The sequence below is a fragment of the Lissotriton vulgaris genome, chromosome 11 (assembly GCF_964263255.1).
Source record: "Lissotriton vulgaris chromosome 11, aLisVul1.2, whole genome shotgun sequence".
In the NCBI taxonomy this organism is placed as follows: Eukaryota; Metazoa; Chordata; class Amphibia; order Caudata; family Salamandridae; genus Lissotriton; species Lissotriton vulgaris.
In genome coordinates this window covers 862,747,233-862,769,697 of record NC_141699.1, presented here as the reverse complement: position 1 = coordinate 862,769,697, position 22,465 = coordinate 862,747,233, and the positions used below count along the sequence as shown (strand labels likewise).

Below are 22,465 nucleotides of genomic sequence, written 5' to 3'. Positions count from 1 at the left end.
GACTGCGTCGAGAAAGGCCTCCTGTTCTTCGACGTAGATCCAAGTTTTTCTCTTCGATTTTTATTTGCTACGCGCCGGAATGGAAATGAACGCGTTCGATAACAATACCGTCGAATTGGAAAGGGAATACGCGCCGATAAATCACTTTCTTCCGAAGTTGATCTGGAGCGTCTCGATCCTCATCCGAACCCGATGGCGGATAAAAACAATACAAGGATGGAGCCGATGCCCATGCGCACTACCAACCAAGGGAGGAGTCACCAAGAGACAAAGACTCTCCAAGAGAAAAACAAAGTGCAATCATCCGAGCCCAACACCAGATGGCGATCTATTCATAATGTACCATCTGCAGCCCATATGCCTCGAACACCAGGATGAACGCCTCCTCTGCACCTGACATCGCCATCGCCATCCCAGACGGATGCAAAATCACCCGGAGGGACCGCGTCAACCAGACTGGAGGAGGAATCGCCATCGTATACAAGAACACCATCCGCATCACGACCGACTCCAATGACACCTTCTCCGCCGCCGAGCACCTCCACTTCCAGATACACACCGACCCAAAGACGACCCTCAGAGGCACCCTCGTCTATGGACCCCCGGGACCACGCCACAATTCAGCGGAGACATCGCAGACTTCATCAGCCCACACGCCCTCCCCTCCGCTGACTACATCCTCCTAGGGGACCTAAACTTCCACCTGGAGAACAACAAGGACCGCAACACCGTCGCCCTGCTGGACAACCTCGGACTCAAGCAACTGGTCAACACTCCCACCCACTACGCCGGCCACACGCTTGATCCCGTCTTCTCATCCAGCAAGCACATCACCTTCAGCCACTCCACCGGACTCCACTGGAACGACCACAGCTGCGTCCACTTCAGCTTCAGAAGAACCACGACACACTACCACCCGCAACAGGTTCCTCACAGGAGCTGGAGCAAGATCCCCGCCGAGCAGCTCACCACCTCCCTCAGCCAGAACCCACCCGCCAGCACAACGGACCCCAACGAAGCAGACCGCAACTTCACACAATGGCTGACCGCCTGCGCCGACGACCTCGCGCCACTGAAGAACCCTCCCAGCAGACCCAGAAGCAAGAAAGCCTCCTGGTTCACCGACGAACTCAAGGACTCCAAGAAGAACTGCCGCACCCTCGAGAAAGCCTGGCTCCTCGACCAGACCACAGACAACATGACCGCCCTCAAACACACCACCCGCAAGCACCACCAGCTTATCCGCACCACCAAGAAGAAATCACTGAAGGAACGACTGGACAACAACGCCCACGACAGCAAGGAACTCTTCAGCATCGCCAAGGAGTTCTCCAACCCCAGCACCGGCAAACACGACATCACTCCTTCACAAGATCTCTGCGACTCTGTCGCCTCGTTCTTCCACCGCAAGATCGCAGACATCCACAACAGCTTCGGTGCACCATCCACACACCCAACCGTCGAACCTACGCCCCCCACCGCACCTGGACCACGGTGACCACCGCAGACACAGCCTGCACGATGAACACCATCCAATCCGGATCTCCAACTGACCCCTGCCCCCACCACGTCTTCAACAAGGCCGACTCCACCATCGCACCCCAACTCCGGAACATCATCAACACCGCCACCTTCCCGGAGAGCTGGAAGCATGCCGAGCTCAGCGCCCTACTGAAGAAACCTACAGTGCACCCCACCGACCTCAAGAATTTCCGTCCCATCTCGCTCCTCCCTTATCCTGCCAAAGTCATCGAGAAGACCGTCAACAGACAGCTTGCCGCCTTCCTCGAGACGAACGGATCCCTCGACCCCTCGCAGTCCAGCTTCCGAGCCAACCACAGCACCGAGACCGCCCTCATCGCAGCCACCAACGACATCAGAACCCTGCTCGACAACGGGAAAACAGCGGCCCTCATCCTCCTAGACCTCTCCGCAGCGTTCAACACTGTCTGCCACCTCACCCTAGTTCAACGCCTCAGCAACATCGGTATCCAAGAGAAGGCACTGGAGTGGGTCATCTCGTTCCTCGCCGGAAGAACACAGAGTCCGCCTCCCCCCGTTTCGATCCGAAGCCACCGAAGTCATCTGCGGCGTACCGCAAGGATCATCACTCAGCCCCACCCTCTTCAACGTCTACATGAGACCTCTTGCAGCCATCGCACGCCAACACAGCCTCAACATCATCTCCTACGCCGACGACACCCAACTGATCCTCTCCCTCACCAGAGACCCCGCCACCACCAGAACTAGCCTACACGAAGGGATGAATGACGCCGCCGAGTGGATGAAGAACAGCCGCCTGAAACTTAACTCAGACAAGACGGAAGTCCTCATCCTGGGACCATCGCCCTCCGCCTGGGACGACTCCTGGTGGCCCCCCGCCCTGGGCACCACTCCCAAGCCAACAGACCATGCACGCAACCTGGGCTTCATCCTGGACTCCTCCCTCTCGATGACCAGACAAGTCAAGGCCGTCTCCTCATCATGCTTCAACACCCTACACATGCTCCGCAAGATCTTCTGATGGATCCCGACCGAAACCAGGAAGACGGTCACCCAGGCACTCGTCACCAGCCGACTGGACTACGGAAACACCCTCTATGCCGGAACCACAGCCAAGCTACAGAAAAGACTCCAACGCATCCAGAACGCCTCCGCCCGACTCATCCTGGACATCCCCCGACGCAGCCACATCTCCGGCGACCTGAGGGACCTGCACTGGCTTCCCGTCAGCAAGAGGATCACGTTCAGGCTCCTTACCCACGCACAAAAGTCTCTCCACGACCTGGGCCCCAAGTACCTCAACGACCGCCTGACCTTCTACACGCCCACCCGCCAGCTACGCTCTACAAGCCTCGCCCTCGCCGCCGTACCACGCATCCGAAGAGCCACCACCGGAGGGAGATCCTTCTCCTACCTGGCGGCCAAGACATGGAACTCCCTCCCCATCCACCTTCGGCTGACCCAGGACCATCTCGCCTTCAGGAGACAACTCAAGACCTGGCTGTTCGAGCAATAGCGGACCCCTTCCCCCAAGCGCCTTGAGACCCTGCCGGGTGATTAGTGCGCTATACAAATGTTATGATTGATTGATTGACTGCACAGGAGCCTGCCAAATCCTTTTCACATAATTTAATGCGGTATGCAAATAAATTTACATTTGAATGAATTTGGAAGTAATGGAATTTGTCTAGAATCACATGACTTATTGGTCAAGTGCAGACCTGTGAGTAAAACAAAAGTAAGTCTACAGTTTGCAAGATTAGAACGGAATCTACCAGACCACGTTTCTTGACATTTGAAATTGTGTCAGACGAAGTCTAAGTGTGACTAATATGTCAGCACTTGATTGTTTTCAATCCACACTTAAGCGAGGGCATCAACAGTGGTTGCAGGGCACAACATTTGTAAGTGTGCACCTCCCCCACAAGTTAGCATCACACATGATCTAAGGGGCATGTAAAACGTTTTATCATATTTATCAGTAATTGAAAAGATTTCAAATCTAATGAAGTACTAAAACGTGCACATTTCAGGAACTGAAAGTGGCGTAGAAATTGTGCGACTGGTGTGCACGAACAATAAATGCTTCTAACACTTTTATATGTAACATACAATAGGATGGCAGGTCTTTTGGTAGGATTGCCAGCAATGATACCCTAAGGCCTGTGCTTTGGCCAAGCTTCTCTTGGCCCATTGCTTATTTTCTTTAATAAATGATAAATTCTCAAAACACGGTTCATGACTTTCAATCCTCGAGAGATGCAATTGTGACACATTTTTTCAAGATAACCCAGTGATTCATTCTCATTTACAGTCACTATGCCAGAATTGTAACTCTTTTTGCAAAACATCTGACCCAGGTGAAACCCAAGCATAAGTGGAGGGTGGGGGGAAGGCATGTCGGAAGGCAGGAGGGTCTATAACGCTGCCTGCGATGTCTGTATCGAGGAACTTTTTGTTGCTATGGCGGGTGGCAGGGGGCAAGCAAATGAAATGTTGGAATATGGGGGATAAAAGTGTCTTTTTTTTAAAGTGCTGTGATGAGGCCAGTGCTGGCCAAGTCATAGTGCCGTTATTTGTTATGGCAGGTGGAGATGGGGGCGGGGGCAACACAAACAACAGATGCTTGCCCCAAACAATAAGACCAACAGTGCGAGAGGGCAAGAAACAAGATAGACAGCTGTAGGAGGGCAGGAAGGGCAAGCAACAAGATGAACAGTGGTAGGGCAAGCAACAACAACAGAGTGGGCAGGAAGGGTAAAGCAAAAACATGGACATGGAGTAGACGCAAGCAACAACACTTTGGGGGAGGGCAGAAAACAACACGGACAGCGGGAAGGGGGATGTACAACACAGAGGCTGACAAAAGCACAAGGGTAAGAGAAAGAGAGAGGGAAGGGGAGAAAAGCACACGTGGGAGAAGGCCTGCAAACACATGCACTCTTATGGAATGCTTCAACAAAGGGAAAAAAAGCATCTTCAAAAACTCCAAAAGTGAGAGCAGTGGAAGGATGCAAGTAAATGGGCCATGCTCTAGCAGGTGGTGGGAGGGAGAAACAGAGAAACACATAGTAAGCAATGGGATACCGTTCCTTGGCCTTTAGCAGCTCACATTGACATTCACTGAACAGAAGTAGCTTTTACTACAGAAGAGGTTGGAGACCCCCGGCACAGACTGTCCATTTGTGAAAAAGAAGAGGATGTTGTAGGAGCTGTAATAGGATTCATGGAAAAGCTAAGCTGTCGGGGAATAGCAATAGTAATGTGCTTTAGAGGAGGAGTGTATGTTCCTCATTCATGAAATGGGAAAGCATAGGTAGTGAGGAACAACATCAAAGCTGTGCTTCAGTTACATAGAACCATTGTGGGGGGTGCTTCAGGTTGACCTGGATGAGTTTTTTCATCACCTACCCGAGAGACTCGCATTCAGGTGTATTAAGTATTGTAAGTTCAGAAGGAAGACATTTCATCTGATAGGTGGCAAGGTGCCTTAGTAAAGAACATAGGATACATCTGACACTGAATCCAGAAAAATAAAACCTCTTTATTCTCATGGTTTGTTTGGTAACTTTACATTAAAAGTATGTTTCCCCTTTTGGGTTACGTCGCAGCAGTGCAACCTTGACCCAGTAGTGGTGTCTAGAGATGAGCATTGTCCATCTTTGAAAGAAAAGCGCGTAGTGTCCAGATCAAAGCTTCAAGAATCAGCTTTTCTGTATGTAATGTGGAGGTGCTGCGTAAGTGGCTGTGTGCTCGTCGCCATTGAGACAGTCTGCTCTAGCTTCCCCTCGGCATTCAGACAGAATTTGCGGGTGATCTGCAAAGGAGAAGAGAGGACACACAATGAGCCAAATTTTGAAACAACCTAAAAGTCGAACTTGGAGTCAAAAGTAACAGGCGGCTTCTCAAACAGAAACATTTAAGTTGCATATGTTAAAACATCCGTACACAGCCATCAGCAAAATCTTTCACAATGCAAACTGTTTAAATCAAGGGAGGCAAAGTACAGGTTATTTGGGGTCAAAGAGACCCACAACACTCCTAAAACAAATATTATACTGTGCAAATCCATTTATTGCAACACAATTATAACTTGTGCAATTGTCCAATTTCTAATACTTTAAAAAAGCTTAATATGTGCATAATAAATCACATGCACACAGCTTTCAAAACATGCCACAGTGCTCAAAAGATTTGTACCGCTCGTGTAAAAATGAGCAGACTATCACTTTAACAGATGAAATTCCCATTCCTTTCGATAATTGGACCTATCGCTATAATGAAGAGCAGATAATATGGTGTTAATATTTTCTTATATAATAGATACCTCCAGATCCTTGGAGAGCAAATTACTTTTACCCGGCTGTCCATGAAATAAATGTGTGTAAAGTGAAAAAACTAGAGCCAAACTTCCTACTAGCATAACAAAAATCATACTTTAGTATCTCCTAATTTCCATGGCACCACACATTTCCCGCCATGACTCAAGCATAAAGGTTTAGACGGAAAACAAGCATTGGCATAGCCAATAGGTCTCGCCTTTGTGACCATATAAGTGTTTAGTTATCCAGCACAATATCCTGGGTGCAACAGCATCAACTGTTGTGTTGCATATTTTTCACTGACACATTGAGGTGTGTCCACGTTGCGTTCTGCGCCGTTTCCTGTCTCGGGCACTAGGCCTACCAACACAAGTGAGGTACCATTTTTCTCTGAAGACTTTGGGGAACGTGGGGTGGGTGGAAATTTGTGGATCCATGCAGATTCCAGAACTTTCCACCGCAGAAATTGTTTTTTTGTTTTTACACAAGTGAGGTACCATTTTTATCGGGAGACTTAGCGTAATTGAGATATGTAAAGCAACTGTTATTACCTATTGACCTTCAATGCATTTCTGCTTTCCAGGTGAAAGGCAATATGTAAAAAATAAGTCATTTTGAAAAATGACCAATAATTCTCATGCTAGTCTGAGTATTCCCAATTTCGGAAATGCGCAAATATCTGTTTCTAAACTCTATATTCTGTTCACTTTGCAGAAATACATAGATGTCTTTCATACTCATTTTTCCATGTATACATTTTCCCAGAATAATTGGTATATACCTGGTACATAATAAAAAACCATTGCAAGTTTCTGCTCAGTTTTTGGTTCTGGGTTCGTTGGGTTCTTGGTGAACCTACAAGTCCTATATATCCCCACAACCAGTAAGGGCCCGCGGATTTAAAGGTATATTGCTTTCAAAGACCTGTCATAATTAGAAGAAGTTACAGGTGAAAAAGTTAACACAAAAGGCTGTTTTTTTCCAACTAATTTTCAATTTTTCCTATTCTCAACTGTTCGTTTCAATTAAGAAACCTTGAATAATCTACACAAATTCCCTTGCTGAATTCAGAATTTTGTCTACTTTACTCAAATGTATAGCTTTCTAGGATCCATTATTACATTCATACCCATTTCTACCAGTAACTGGAAGGAGGTTGAAAGCACAAAAAAATAGCAAAAATAGGCATTGTCCTAGAAAAATGCCAAAACTGTAAAAAAAAATAAAAAATTGGTTTTCTGACAAATGTCTGTCATTCCCTCAAAGCTGGGAAAGCGGTGATTTCAGCCCCACAAACCCTTTCGATACCATTTGCAGTAAAAAACCCAGACACCTTCATTTGCTACACTTTTCCCCCAAAAACCAAAATGCAGCTGTATTTTGGCTAATTTCTGGGTCCCCTCCAGGGGAATCCACAAACCATGGATACCTTTAGAATCCCCATGATGTTGGAAGAAAAGGACGCAAATTTGGCTTGGATACCTTATGGTCAAAAAGTTACAGGGGCCTAAGCGAGAACTACCCCAAATAACCAAATAAAGGCTTAGCACAGAGAGGAAAGGCCTAGCAGCGAGTTTACCCTTTCACACTGATCTTGATGCCACTACTCTAAGCTGTGAAAAGACTGGTTTCTGTCAAGCAATATTTATGAACTACTTTTCCCTTCTCTCAAAACTCAACGGTTTTAGAACTCAGGGATGGGTGTATTTAGGGGTTAAGAGATGGTTTACAGGGGTCACTGATTGGCATAGTATGGAGGTGGTAAAGGGATTTTAGAAGTGATGAGGGTTTTTTTTTTAAAGTTCAGATATGAGGTGTATCAATGTGGTTATGGTTTTTAGGGCCCAGGGAAGGAAGGGTGGTGAAGGGGTGTTTAGTATTTAAGTGTAGATGGAGTTTAGGGTTAGTAATAAGTTTTAGTGGTAAGGGATCGGTGGAGCTTATGGTGGTGAGGGATGTTTTAGGGTTCTAGGATGTGTTTTGGGGTACAAAGTAACCAGTAAGGGATCAGAGATGTGATTTAAAAGCACCCATAGTAGTTTTTTTCTAAACACAAAATAATGTCTCATGAGTAAAAAGCTCCAAGAAAAAACATACGATAAAATTACATACAAATTCTGTTGCAAGGTACAGGGGAGTTGCCCCCTCCGTTAGGCCTCGCAGTGGAGGACCATAGCTTATAGGCCGAAGGGAATGGAACCAATGGTTTATCAAGTAAGCAATGGTCCCTGGTGCAAGCAAGGTAAATTGTTCCTTCCTTCCCCATCACAAACTAGACAGAAAACTACATCTATAATTTGGGTTCATTGAGCCCGTAACAACACAAGGCCATGATGCCACTGCATTTGCTGTACATAAGGACCTCCTCCCCTGGGCGTCACAGCTCTAGATCATGGCAACAAGGTGCTTGAAAGAGGGAACCTGTGGCACAGTAATGGCGCCTGTTGTAGGCAAAATATGCTGGACAAAAAAGCACAACCATAATTTGGTTGCACTGGGTTCCTACCATCCATGAGCTGCGGTGCCTCTGCACCTTGCTGCAATATTGATAGATAAACTTCTGAGTGAGGCTCAATCCAATAGGCCTTGCAGCCATGGTTCAATGCTGCAAACACCCTGGGCGGAAGCCGCATTCCCTGAGCACCCAACCATGGGATAAGATGACAATGGAAGAAATGCAAGTAGCACAGCAATGGTGCATTAAGCCCTGGTGCAATGTAAAAGCATCCCATCACCCCCTTCCACTGGCTGCACAGTAAAATACATCCATAATTCAGATATATATTCAGAACCTAATATTCTGTGGGCCAGGGGCCTGGGGCAACTGCACCTGCTGCACTACTGCTGGCTATGCCACTGAGGTGGACTCAAGGTACATAGTTGTTGACAGCACTGTGAGTCATTTGAGCTCAGAAGAGAAGGCCACCTCCTCTAGGCCTCACAAGATGGTCAAGCGCTGCAAGTCCAAGGGAATATGTACCCATTCCAGTACCTCATCACCATGATCCAGAGTTGCGAGCCCCGGGAGAGGAGTTACTTACCCCTGAGCCTCACATCTATGGTATAGCAGTGCGGGCCCCCGGAAGGGGGCCCAACTACCCCGTGTCCTCCCCACTCATCATGATCTAGCACTGTGAGCTCCAGTGGAGTGTGGTCTCATCCCCATGTGTGGCATCACAGCCATGGTGCCAGTGCTGCAAGGCCCTCAGAAGAGTGCCTCGGAGCCATGGTCTAGGGCTGCAAGGACTGGGGAGATAGGTCCTTTTCCCTGTGTTTGTAGATATGAATCAGCACTGTATCTAGCTCTAGGAGTCCCAGGTAGGATGGTCAACTTTCCATCATCGCCTCACTGGGGGGATTTGGGTGTGTGTGTGTGTGCATGGGTGTGTATAGACAATATGTGTGAAGAGACAGAATTCATGCAGAGATATTAATGTATGTTTTTGGGGAGCAGGCGCGCTATGAGTTGCATAGCACATTTTGAAGTTCAATTCTAAAGCAGGCCATCATAAAACAAAGCTCTGCTGAAGACTGAATTTATTGGGTGTGATTACTAGTCCTACTATATTTGATTTCTAATCCCTTTACCACCTCCTGGAGTAAGCCTTGACTGTTCGTATTGCAAATTTCGAGAGACAGATTTACAAAATGAACAAATCTGGTATCCAAATGGAATGAAATAGTCTTAAGTGCCGAATCATCAATGGTAACGACTAATATCTACCAAGCAACCTGCCCAGTAACCAAGTATTTCTTAAGGACCTGGTCCAGTGGAACGTGTGAATATACCAGGTGTCTGGCACTTTTCCCCTCCCCCAGGTAATATCAAGTATATATTTGTAGCCACATGCTTAGTGGGATCTTTTTAAAATGTATATAAATACTCCCAGTCTCACCAAAAAGGATGCAGATGAATAGGTTTGATAAAGTGATTGCACAAGAGCACACAGCAAGGCCAAATGGGAGGCCAATATTAAAAGCAGTTTCTCCTGCATTCACATTTACAACTAATCCACTAGACCAAAACTGGGGTGACAGTGATTCTGATAGCAAGGTTAAGGGCTGTCCTTCCTTGGGAAATGGCACGGTGTTGTCGGCCCTTCCCAGCTTTTGAGCACAGAGTTAATTTGCAGTATATTTAGGTGAAGTGGGAAAGCTGAGATTGGATGTCTGATATACCCGTTTCATTACAAAATACAATACACTGGTACATGGATAGTCTTTATTGTAATTGGAAGTATGTTGCAGTCTTGGTTCTACTAATTTAATACTGTTTGAGCCGGGGCAAATAAAAACTTCTGTGCCTCCCTCGACTGATCTTAAAATTTGTCAGCACTTTGAAACAAGCTTAATGGAAGAAACAGACACCTAGGGCATACTCCTATGACAATTCTCCAGGATGACCATCATATACACATTCCAGTCTGTTTGCATCTCAAAAGTTGTTCGTGCTCCTGAAGCTGTTTTGTCCAGGATCCCTCCGTGCTGCAGCTCCTCCCTCCAAACCACATACAAGCACCTCTTTATAGCTTACAAAGAATTCAGATAGTGAGAGTTGCTAGTCTTTCTTTACTTTATTTCGGCCAATGACAATAAAATAAATACAATTATATTAATTGTAATGAGAAGCACAATATACCTAGAAAATATACAAATACTGGGCATACAATATGCATAAAAGATTCTTATCACACTTCCAAGCAGGGTTTCGGCAAAAGGTGGGAACAATGGACCAGGTCCTCAGATTCTTCATGATCTATTGGAAGTCAGTCCTTTTGGGCAAAGGGAGTTTGTACCAGGCTTTTATAGATCTGAAGACTGCTTTCGACCTGGTCCCCCGGGGCAAGCTCTGGCAGGTACTTGGACATCTGGGTATGCCATCTTACATTCTAGATTTTATACGAAGGATGCACATTGATAACTATGCTAGAATCAGGTTTGGGGCCCAAGGGGAGCTGACAGAGAGAATCGCGGTAGGGAGGGGGGTACGCCAAGGTTGTGTGCTGGCCCCTACCCTATTTTCAATATTTATTAATGGGGTGGTGGCCCACCTCAACAAGGAGCCAACTGATGCTCCAGTGTTGGCAGGAGAGAAGACACCTATCCTCCTCTTTGCCGATGACACTCTCCTAATCTCCAAGTCCCCAGGTGGCCTACAGAAATTACTGAAGAATTTTGACTCATTTTGTAAAGAACAGGGGCTAACCATCAACAGTAGCAAAACTAAGCTGACTATTAACCCCTCAAAAAGCTTTAGGAACAACATCAGCCTAAACGAATCCCACTAGAGATGGTTGAGTCTTTTGACTACCTGGGGATCAGAGTTTCAAAAAATATGAAGTGGTCCTTGCACATAGACAAAATGCTTTTAAATCATAAGCGGGTGTCTGGCGCAATTGCCAGAGAACAGTATCTTTCGGTTAGTAGACCGGTTGCACCTGCACTAGCAATTTATGATGGGAAAGCTCTACCCTCGGCCCTCTATGGGGCAGAGCTTTGGGGTATGGAGAATGTCACCGAATTAACCAGGTCAGAGAATGGATTTTTTTTTTTCCCAAAAACCTTTATTGCACCATTAAGTTACACAGCGGAACGCCTACAACCCAGTGGGCTGGCCGCTATAACAATTTGTTAATCACATTGCAGCACTATAAAGTCTCTAGTAGAGTATCCAATATTATAATCAGTAATTTAGCTGCTATGATGAAGAGGTGCAGCACATGCATACGTGTCTCAGACATTATTGGTTTTTGATTTTCCATTTTTTCCATGAACAACAACAAACCAAAGCAACTGTTAGGAATAACAATGTGGTCGTATGTACAAGACTACAGATCTTTTGTAGTTACCTCACCGAGATGTCCCATTACAGCCCCCCTCCCATTCTCGCCAACAGCCCCCGACGGCCATGTTTGTGCTAGGGTAGACACCCCTCTCAATTGGTGTTCCATGTATTCCCTCTCCTTTCTATCCTGCATGATCATGTAGCAAGAAGCCACTCTCACAGTCCCTGGCTCCCCCCCCACAAGACGCCCATAATACTAGCCCTCTTCCTCTCCCTCATCCGATTAATCCTGATCGTCCTCTGGCAAGGGATCACAAATCTCCCCTCTGTATACATTCCATTTGGTCCAGATTTTATTCCACTTCCCCGGGCAGGCACGGTTAGAATATACCGCCCTTTCCGTTATCATTACTTTATCCATATTCAAACACCATAATGACTTGGTTGGCACTTCTGCCGCTCCCCATCGTTGTGCGATATCTCGTTTTGCTACCATCAATCCCACTGTAACCCAGAGTTGCCCATGCCTAGAAATATCTGTAGGTTCCCACACGTTTAGAAGGCATCTTTTCGGTTCTGGCAATAGCGATATTTCTAGTGTTTGTGAGATTGTTCGCAGTATTTGCCTCCAATATTCCTGAATCCGGGGGCAATCCCATATGGTGTGAAAAAACGTGCCTTCCTCCCCGCACCCATGAAGGCAGTAAGGGTGTTGTATCCTGTTAATACGATGTAGCATTGTCCTTGTGTAGTATACCCTGTGTAGTATTTTCAATTGCACTAGTCGTAGCCGCGCAGAGATGCCCACTTCCTTAGGTGACGCTAGTGCCTCATTCCACTCATGCTCGTCCATTTCACTAGTGTCCCCCTCCCATTTCGCCTTTAAGGACAGTGTTGGGTCTGGTAGGTTGTTGAGTAATTTACGATATGTAAGAGATGTTGCACGTTCAATCATAAAGTCAGTGAGGAGGCGGTCTTCCAGCGGGGAAGACTCGGGCAGGTCTGTGTCTGTGGGCAAGGCCGCAAGCAATGCATGTTGTATCTGGATGTACCTGTAGAGCTCCCTTTCGCTGAGTTCGTATAATTCTCTCAGTCTATTGAAGGGTATCACCCCGCCCCTTTCCCAGAGATCTCCCACCGTGGATATCCCTATTGTGTCCCAGTGTGAGAATCCCTTGCTGTTCCTCATGTTGCCAAGGACTCGAGAGTCCCACAGCGGGGTTAGCTTGGTGATCCTCCCCTTCCACCCCAGAGCAGCCGTCGCTGTATGCCAGAGTGTCACCGTTAGTCTGGTGGGTCCCACTAAAGCGTGAGTTTTGCGTTGGTCATATAATGGAGCCAGTAAGCTGTTAGTGCCCAGTTGCGCCCTGTCGGCCTGGAATGCCGGCTCGGTTTGTAAAGTATGGATCCATTGGTTGATGGGTTTAAGGTGTGCCGCCCAGTAATACAATTGTAAGTTGGGTAAGGCAATACCACTGTCAAACCAAACCCTATACAATTTGGATTGTGCGATGCGTGCGGGGAGGTTTCCCCATAGAAGGTTGTATACCAATGCTGCAACCTTTTGAAAGAACCTAGGGGCTACCGGGTAAGGTGTATTTTCAAGGACATACAAGAATCGTGGCAGGGCCATCATTTTATAAAGTGCAGCTCGCCCCAATAGCGTCAGCGGGAGTCCCGACCAAAATTGAACGTCTTGCTTGAGCCTTTCTAAGTGGGGTTTCAGATTTCTGTCCATGAACTCTGCGGGGTCAGTAGTAACCTGAATGCCTAGGTATTTAAACGATGAACCTGCTATCTTCAAAGGACACCCCGCGTCGAGGACCGGGACCTGCCCCTTCAGAACATACAATTCCGATTTGCTCCAATTTAACGTATAGCCGGATATCCTTCCGTGAGTATCGCAGAGATGTAATAGAGCTGGGATTCCGCTGTCAGGATTAGTTAGATATATCAGCATGTTGTCTGCATACAGGGACAGCCGGTCCTCCCAACCCTCCTTCCAGCATATGCCCTTGAGTAGGGGTGAGGTTCTAATAAGAGTGGCAAGGGGTTCCAGCGAGATCGCGAATAATAACGGCGATAGGGGACAACCTTGTCTTGTGCCCCTTCCTAGAGGGAACACCCGCGAGATATGTCCATTGGCCACCACCCGAGGTACCGGGTCGGTGTACAACAATCTTACCCATGCAATAAAGCGGGGCCCAAATCCTAAGCGTGACAACGTCTGAAACAAGTATGCCCATTCCACAAGATCAAAGGCCATCTTAGCATCAAGTGCTAATATCACTGCTTGTGTCGCGACCGAGTCTGCCCTTGCCAGTACTCCGTGCAATCTGCGTAAATTTAACGCTGTATTTCGGTGTGGCATATATCCAGACTGGTCCGGGTGTATAAGAGATGGTAGATGGGGCAAGATTCTCGTTGCTAGGAGTTTGGCAAGAATTTTGGCTTCTGCATTAAGCAGCGAGATGGGGCGGTAGGAGGAGCAGTCTTCAGGTGGTTTGCCTGGCTTGGAGATGGCCACTATAGTCGCCGCTCTTTGATCCGGTGGAAGTGTACCCTTCTCCAGACATTCCTTAAACATCCCTAGCAGATGTTTACTGAGGGTCTCAGGCATCGCCTGATACCATTTTACAGGTATTCCGTTGGGTCCCATTGCCTTACCCGGATTTGATGCACGAATCGCCAGTTGTATTTCATCAGCGGTAATGTCCGCTTCCAACTCACTTGATATTTCCGAGGTCAGCGTTCGGACCTCGATTGGTGCTAATACTTCTCTGGCCATCTCAGGTGTAATTATATGTTCAGGGGTGTATACCCGTTCAAAGTGGTCCGCGAGCAATTCTACAATGTGTCCAGGTTAGTATGTACTCCCCCGCGTTCATCTTTCAAACGTTGGATCCCTCTAGAATTCCCTTCCCTTTTATCAAGCCATGCCAGCATTCTCCCCGCCTTGTCGCCCACCTCATAGATCCTATTTTGAGTGTCGGCTAGGCGCTCTCTGACGTGTATGCGCAGGTGATCGTTGTACAGCTGCTGTTGCATTTTAAGTGCGTGTAGGGTGGACGGAGTGGGGTGTCGTTCGTGTGTTTTAGTCAATTCCTGCAAAGTTAAGTCCAGGCCAACTAGTTCCTGAGACCGTTCTCTTTTGTAGCCCGTGATGGAGTTTATGGCTTGTCCCGTAAAACCGTTTTATATGCCTCCCATAGTACCTCGGAGGAGCGCACCAAATGGACATTCTCAATGTAGTATTGTGTCGTTGCTTTTTTAAGAGCCTTGCGTACCTGGGGAATCTTGAGATAGGTAGCATGTATGGGGTATATGCGTTTGCGCGTTCGTCCCTGTGAGGAAAGTGTGAGAGTAAGTGGGGAGTGGTCCGAGATTCCTCGAGGGTGAATCACCATTGTATCTATATGTTGGAGACCATCTCCCAGGGTTAGAAAGTGGTCGATTCTAGACAGACTGCCATGTACTGCGGAGTGAAAAGTGTACTGCTTCACAACGGGGTGGAGGTGCCTCCAAATATCAACCAGGCCCATGGCTGTCAGGAACCGCTGGAGGCGGGGGACTCCTCCCGTGGAGACTGGTGTTGGAAACCTGTCAAGTTGTGTATCCAGAATTGCATTGAAGTCCCCCCCAAGGATAACCTCCCCCTCTGGGAGAGTCAGAATTAAAGTCACCCAGTTTAGGGAGGTGCACAGAGTGTAGCGCCGGTGGAATGTATACTGAGACTAGGTTGATAAGTTTTCCTTCCCACTGCCCCTGCAGTGCTGCAAAGCAGCCTTGATCATCAGTCTTGGTTTGTAGGGGGATAAACCGTGTGTTTTTCTGCATCAGGATACCGGTCCCTCTGGAGCCGGATGTGAAATCAGAGTGGACTATCATCTTGTAGCCTCTTCTATCCATGGCCTTGGTAGCCCCCCCTGTTAAATGAGTTTCCTGCAGTAGCGCTATGGTGGGTTTTTGTCTCTTAAGCGCGGTCAGTACCAGCCCCCGTTTCACCTTGTCTCCCAGCCCTCTCACGTTCCAAGTCATGAGGCGTAAGGAGGGGTACTGTGTCTCAGTGTCTACATCTCCCCTTTCAGGAGTTGGGATGTCAGCCATTTGGTACTATGGGTTCCATGGGACATCGGTGGGCAAGTGTGACATGTGTGTTGGGTGTATAGTCGTGTAAGAAAATGCTGAGTTTCCTCGTGGAGGCTTTAGACCCCCTTCCTTTCCTCCCACCTGGTATTGACTCATGTGGAGGCCTAGTCTCCGTCTTCGACCTTGCAGGTGTATTCTTAACTGTAAAAGAACAACCCCTTCCCCAACCCCCCCTCCCTGCATCCCTGCCTAACGGACTTTCAACTGCCCGCCCCCCCAACTGAGCAGAGTGCTTAACCCATCCCAAAACTAGAGTACTTGCGTGTAGGAGGGAGAGCGTCTCCCAGAGCAGGCGGCATCCCTGCGTGCTTCTGGGGTAGCCATGCCAGAGTCCATATGCAGCAGTTGAAATGGTATGTTAATGGTTAGCGATTGCAACTAATACAGATCCCAGAGTAGGGGTCATTCCTCTCCACCGGCCCCTGCAAATCCACGGGAGGGAGAGGCCTCCGCTCCCTCCCCTCGACCAAACGTTTGTGAGCCATTCCTGCTGTCTCCTCTGCGTTCGTGATTCGATCTGTGAGTTCTTCGATGCCGGTCAACAGTGTGCCATCCCTCCAGCCAGTCCCGGGCAGTTTCCGGGGAGTCGAAAAACCACACTGTTTTGTCCGCTACTACTCGCAGCCGAGCCGGAAATATCATAGAGTATGGCAGTTCCTTCTCCCTCAAAGTTTTTTTCACTTCCAGAAACGTCCTCTGCTTCCTGGACACCTCCGCCGTGTAGTCCGGGAAGAAAGCTATTCTCGAATTCTGGATTTGGATTGCCGGTGTCACGCTTGCGGCCTGTAGAATGGCGTCGCGGTCCCTGAAGTTGAACAGTCTTGCCAGTATTGGCCGAGGCGGGCCTCCTGTCTTCGGTTTCCCCCCCGGTATTCTGCAGGCCACCCAGTTAAACGTACATCACAGGACTGAGCATGCCAAAATAAGATGGGGCAATACTGTGGTGAACCCATGCAGTAGCAAGCCACAACAGTGAGTCCCTCTCCCAAACCCCCATTATGTGTGCCAGTCTAGTCATTGCCACCAACTTCAGTTAACATTTAATTTGAGGCCAGAAATGGGTTTCTTAATATGGAAAGAAGCACTCCTACCAACTCCACAAACCCCACTAGTTTGATTAAAACACAGTTCTTATAGAACTCTGTCCAATCTCTGGTAGCTATGGCACAATAAGCAGGCAATCTCCAGAGAAATGTGTGCCGAGTTCGAGCAGTACAGACAATTTTAAAGTAGAGAAGACAACACAATAAAATTCCCAAACCAATTTAGAACAAGAATTGGAAATGCAATAGGTCTCGCCTGTGTTAAAGTTAAAGCAATTTGTTTTGTAAATGGTATTGATTTTTAGTTTGTTTTTGATATGCTGGGTTTTGATGTTGTTTGAATTGTATTTGTTAACTGTGTTATATGAACTATATTTCTGCATATAAGGATACCATTTTGCTGGGCCCAAACCCCGATCCTGTGCTCGCTAAGGTATGTATCTCAGCCGGGTAGAACCCACCACTCTAGTCGGGGTAAGGGAGTTACACACGCACAATAACCCCTGCTCACCCCCTTGGTAGCTTTGCAGAGCAGCCTCTGCTCTCCTAATACAAGAAATACGGTGCTCCTGTTTCCTACCCGGTGGTAACTGCAAACACTGAAGCAAGTTTCCAATGGGGATTAGGGCAGACGTTGAAGTCAATTCAGAGTGGCAACTTCCAATTCAGGCCCCCACAGGCACGCGTAGCTCCCCCACATGTGTAACTTTAGAAAAATGCAGCTGCCCGTGAACGTGCTGTTCAGCTGCAGTAGGTCTAGGAGAGGTGGGCACCACTGAGGGAATGCACCCTCAAGGTATGGATCTGGACGAAAGGGCATACATGCCAGTCACTGGGAGGACCACCCTAGGTCCCCTCACACCAAGTAGCTGCCCATGACCCAGCGGTGCAACTGCTACATATGCTGTGAAGTTCAGCCCCACTACACAAGTACCCGGGGCTGAGCGGGCATCTCCCAACCCTTTCTCCTCAGCCCTGGTCACCACACATAGCCCGCAGGGCTCCTCTCTGGGCTGTGGCCCTCCGTGTTGCTGCCGGCTCTTCCTTACTGGAGAAGCGGGGCCGGCCCTCTAGTGGCTGATGTAGGCACAAAGCATGTAGGTCGGAACCCCCCCCACCCCCAAACCCTGCATCCTGGGCTCCACGGGGGGAGGCCACCGCAAATTCAGGGCGGCAGGACAGCTGCCACAGAGCCACTCTTCACTCATGTCAGCAGGCACACAAGACGGGCTCATTAGCACAGCAGCCGCCAGGGAGAGGGAGAGCACTTCTTCCACCTCAGCTCTCCCCTCTCATTGGAATGAACCCAAGAGGGAAGTGCAGTACTGCACGCGCTGCAGGGAAAACAGTGAGCTCCTCACATGCTTTCATGCGCCCAGAGCGCTTACACTGCCCTCAAGCCCAGCGCGCGTGTCCAAAACTTTTCAGAAGCCGAATTAATGGAAGCCCCATGACCATATTCCACAAGGCCCGAAACGTATAGAAATAATTAATTCACTAAACATTATTTGTGAAGCGTAACACAATACTGTACCGTCTACCTTTTATGCCGTCCACTACGCTGTGATGCAAATATTTGTAACAGCCCAATTAGAAGCCAGTAAACGCAAACGGAAAGCAAACAGATGGCCAGTTAGAAGCCCTCATACGTCAAAGTAACAAACATGGCGTCATACGTCACAGTAACAAACATGGTGTCAGCCAGTCGAAATGGGCAGTCCTAAAAGTGGACAAGGCGGAAACCAAAAACCCAGGTTGCCAATCATGCGACGTCGTTTAACAAACGAGGCCGTGAGCCAACTGGAAAGAAGGGCGTGGCTTAAAGCCTCCTTCTGAAATCGTATCGATTCCAAAAGGCCCTCGCATGACGAGAGCAGCGCATGCGCGCTGCTGACGCCAGGGGAGACCTGAAAAAAAGACAAAGTTTTCATGAGAAAAAAAGACCAGGATCCTCCGAATAGTTTAAGTGGTACAGGAGAAGTGGCTTTTAGTCTTATGGCTAAAAACGGCTAGAAAAGTTAAGCACTAAGGAAAAAACAGTTTGCAGTAGACCAGGACCAAGGTGCAATTCCAGGCAGACTGCGATGGAGCAGTGGTTATATACTCCAAGGAGGTTGCCTTTGTCAATGGTTTTACCTTCAGATTTAGTCTCTAGCTACTGGGAATGTTTTTTCTAGTCAGTCCTGCAGCCAATAGCTCCTCAGGGCGGGCATTTGGGCACTAGGTCTCGCTCCAGCCAGTTCTCCTGGTCTAGTCCTGTTTAGTCAGCTGTGCCCTCTTGGAGCCAGAAGTGCTCCTGCTTTTTGTGCCACTGAAACAGGTAAACAGGAGGCTAACCACTTGACGCTTGGAAAGCAGTTCCCGACCCTGGGTGCCAGCAAGATTCAACAGTCCGCGAGTCCTCATGTGAGGTTGCGTCTTCAAGCAGGAGCCAAGAATCAGGATTCTTCTTCCAGCAAGTTCTTCTTCCTCAGAAGGAGTATTTTCTGGTCCAGAAATGTTCAGAGGATTAGGTTTTGGAGGTGCCTGATTTAGCCTGTGCACTAGTGCTAAAGCAGCCCTTTGTTTTGTCAACTGTTCCTGTCCACTACATGATAGATAATCCCTGCTAAGCGGTCAACAGTTAACACCTATTGGCCTTTCCTGGGCCCAAAAGAAAACCACTGTCCTCAGTGGTAGTGCCGTGAAGTGTCCCAATAATGTGTATTGCAGCCATGGAGGGGTGATGAGTCGCAGGTCTGGTTGGCAGAATGGATTGTTCTGGCACAGACAGCCTTAAGTACATTTCTGAAAAGTTAATTTTTTGCTTATGTTATCAAAAATCTGATTTCACTATAAAGTGAGATATTAAAATCTAAGCAGTGAATACTTTATTTTTTTTAAAAAAAACCTTTATTAAACAAATGCACAGTACACAGCGTCTGCCTACAACCCGAACGGGCCGGCCGCTATGACATCAAAGTGAATCATGAACCACAATGCATTGCGGAAAAGTCAAAAGTCGATGCAATACGGTGCAACGGTATAGACATCATATAAAGGATAAGGAAGGTTCAATGTTGTAATTTTGTTGAAATTCAAACAAACAACAAGACACTCACATGGTGGCAACAATATCTAGTTCATGGGGGGGTAGGGACGGGGGAAATCAATATATGAGAATGGAACCAGTTCTGCAGGGGGCAGGGAGACAATGAAAGGAATGTTGAAGAAATGGATGCTAATCAAAGGGAACATTAATTACGGGGATGAGGGAATAGTCTCAGTATAATCAAGTGGTGGGGTACAAATGTCTCCCCGGTATTCATTCCACTGTGCCCAGATTCTACCCCATTTCTTAGGACGACCTCGAGCCTCATAGACTGTCTTTTCCCGAAACATGCACCAGTCCATGTTATCTTTCCAGGCACTTACTCCCGGTGGTCTGTGGGAGCCCCAAAGTTGCGCAATGTCTCTTTTAGCAATCATGTTGCCTAGGGTGACCCAGAAGGTCTGGGCGGTCGTACAATCCGTGGGTTCCCACACATTAAGCAGGCAGCGTCTCGCCTCAGGAAGGAGGGGGACCCCAGTAACTCGCCCCATCACATCATGCACCCTAGACCAAAAGGCGGAAATAACCGGACATTCCCACAAAATATGAAGAAAGGTGCCATTCATTCCACAGCCACGCCTACACAGTCCATCAGTTGCGAGCCCCATCCGTACCAGACGCACACCAGTCACATACACTCGGTGGAGGATCTTCAGTAGTACAAATCGCAGCCGAGCTGGAATGGCCACCTCCTTGGGAGAGGAAATCGCCATTTGCCAGTCTTCGTCGTCTAATTCGAGGCCATCCGTCACCCAGGAGGCCCGAAGTTTCACTAGAAGGTCCGCCCTGGTGTTAATGAGCTTTTTGTAGATTAAAGAAATCGTACTTTCCGGGACATGGCCATCCAGAATACGGTTTTCCAGCGGGGACGACTGGGGAATGTCCGTCCCCGGGGGGAAGGTTGAAAGCAGGGCGTGTCGTACCTGGAGGTAGCGAAAATATTCCTTGTCGTCCAGTTGATATTCTCCACCTTGCTGATACCAATCATATCCCATCTATCAAACCCTTTCGTACGCCACAGGTTACCCAGCCGTTCAGAATCATACAGCGGGGTCATGCACGTCAATCTATCACTCCAGCCCGTAGCCACAGTCGCGTCCTTCCAGGCACGCACGGCACACCTCGTCGGACCAGTCAGAAGCCGGAGTGGTGGCTTCGAATATAAGGCTCTGTTAAAGTTGCCGCCCGGCAGTAGGAATTTATCCATGGCGAAAGCGGGAGTGGGCCCTGAAGAATACGTCACATGGTTGATCGCACTCAATTGTGAGGCCCAATAATAACGCCTGATATCAGGCAAAGCTATACCGCCATCATACCATGGAAGCGTGAGTTTTGATAGGGAGATGCGGGCCCGTCCGTCCCAAATTAACTGCCTCTGAAGGCCTTCCACCTCACGGAAATAACGGGAAGGAACAGGATCGAAAAAATTATGTGAGGCATATAAAAACCTGGAGAGGAACATCATTTTAAAAAGTGCCGCTCGTCCCAGCGGGGATAAAGGCAAATCACGCCACCTTTGTACATCCTGCTGGAGGCGACGAAGAGGAGCATAGAGATTACGGTCATAGCGAACGGAGGAGTCCATAGAAATAAAAATCCCCAAATATTTAAAGCCATCCGCAGCCACTTGAATCGTGAATCTACGGGGCAGCGGAGGCAGTACCCCCGCTATAACATAGACACATGATTTGGTCCAGTTAATAACAAGCCCGGAGTTCTTCCCAAAGGAGGTGAGAACATCGAAGAGCACTTTGAGAGACTTCTGAGGTGAAGTGAAATAAAGAAGAATGTCGTCTGCGTATAGCGAGACACGATCCTCAAGATCCGGTGTCCACTGGATCCCTTTTATCGAGGGCTCCCAACGGAGCCACGCTGCAAGGGGTTCCAACGCCAATGCGAAAAGAAGTGGAGAGAGTGGGCACCCCTGACGGGTGCCACGTCCCAACGGAAACAATGCAGAAGCTCTGCCGTTTACTACAACCTGGGCTAATGGCTGCTCATACAGGAGTCGCACCCATGCAATGAAACCAGGACCGAAACCAAACTTAGAAAGGGCAGCCCATAAGTACGGCCACTCAATGGTGTCAAAAGCCATTGGCTCACCAGCCAATCACACGCCAGACACAAATTACACAATTATGCCAACCTCTAAAAGTGGCACTTCTACACTAGACACAGTCATGCCGCATATATCATTACGCAGCATTCAATCTCACGGGTTCGTACATATCAAACTCGACCCTGCACTCCCCACACATCAGGAACTACCATGGGCATACTTATTCCCCATTCATTCCTATGGGAGGGCAGGTCACTCACCACACATACACAGAGAGCTCAAACACTTTACACAGTACCACAGTGAAAAGTGCACAGAGGCCTAAAATTACCAACACCAGGTCACAGAAACAGGCTAGGAAAAAGCAAAAAGTCTCGGGGTGAACCTGCCTAAAGGGCCGGGTCCAACACAAACACACTGTGCCAAGAGATCAGGAATGGTGAAAATGCAGTAAACTCCTATTTTGTTTTACTTAAACTACAATTTTCCTACTAATGCAAACCTTGGTAAAGC

General features: G+C 48.1%; 1 protein-coding gene across 2 annotated transcripts in view; it reads right to left on the bottom strand.

The window, feature by feature from the left end:
• Window positions 1-5,027: 5,027 nt before the first annotated feature.
• The window catches only part of THAP4 (THAP domain containing 4), a 452,859-nt gene continuing 435,421 nt past the window's right edge, over window positions 5,028-22,465 (bottom strand). For both annotated transcript variants that reach the window (XM_086944008.1, XM_086944007.1), the window contains one exon: window positions 5,028-5,320. In XM_086944008.1, the coding sequence (XP_086800134.1) occupies window positions 5,201-5,320 (120 nt within the window). In that variant the 3' untranslated portion in view covers window positions 5,028-5,200. The remainder of the gene's footprint in view (window positions 5,321-22,465) is intronic.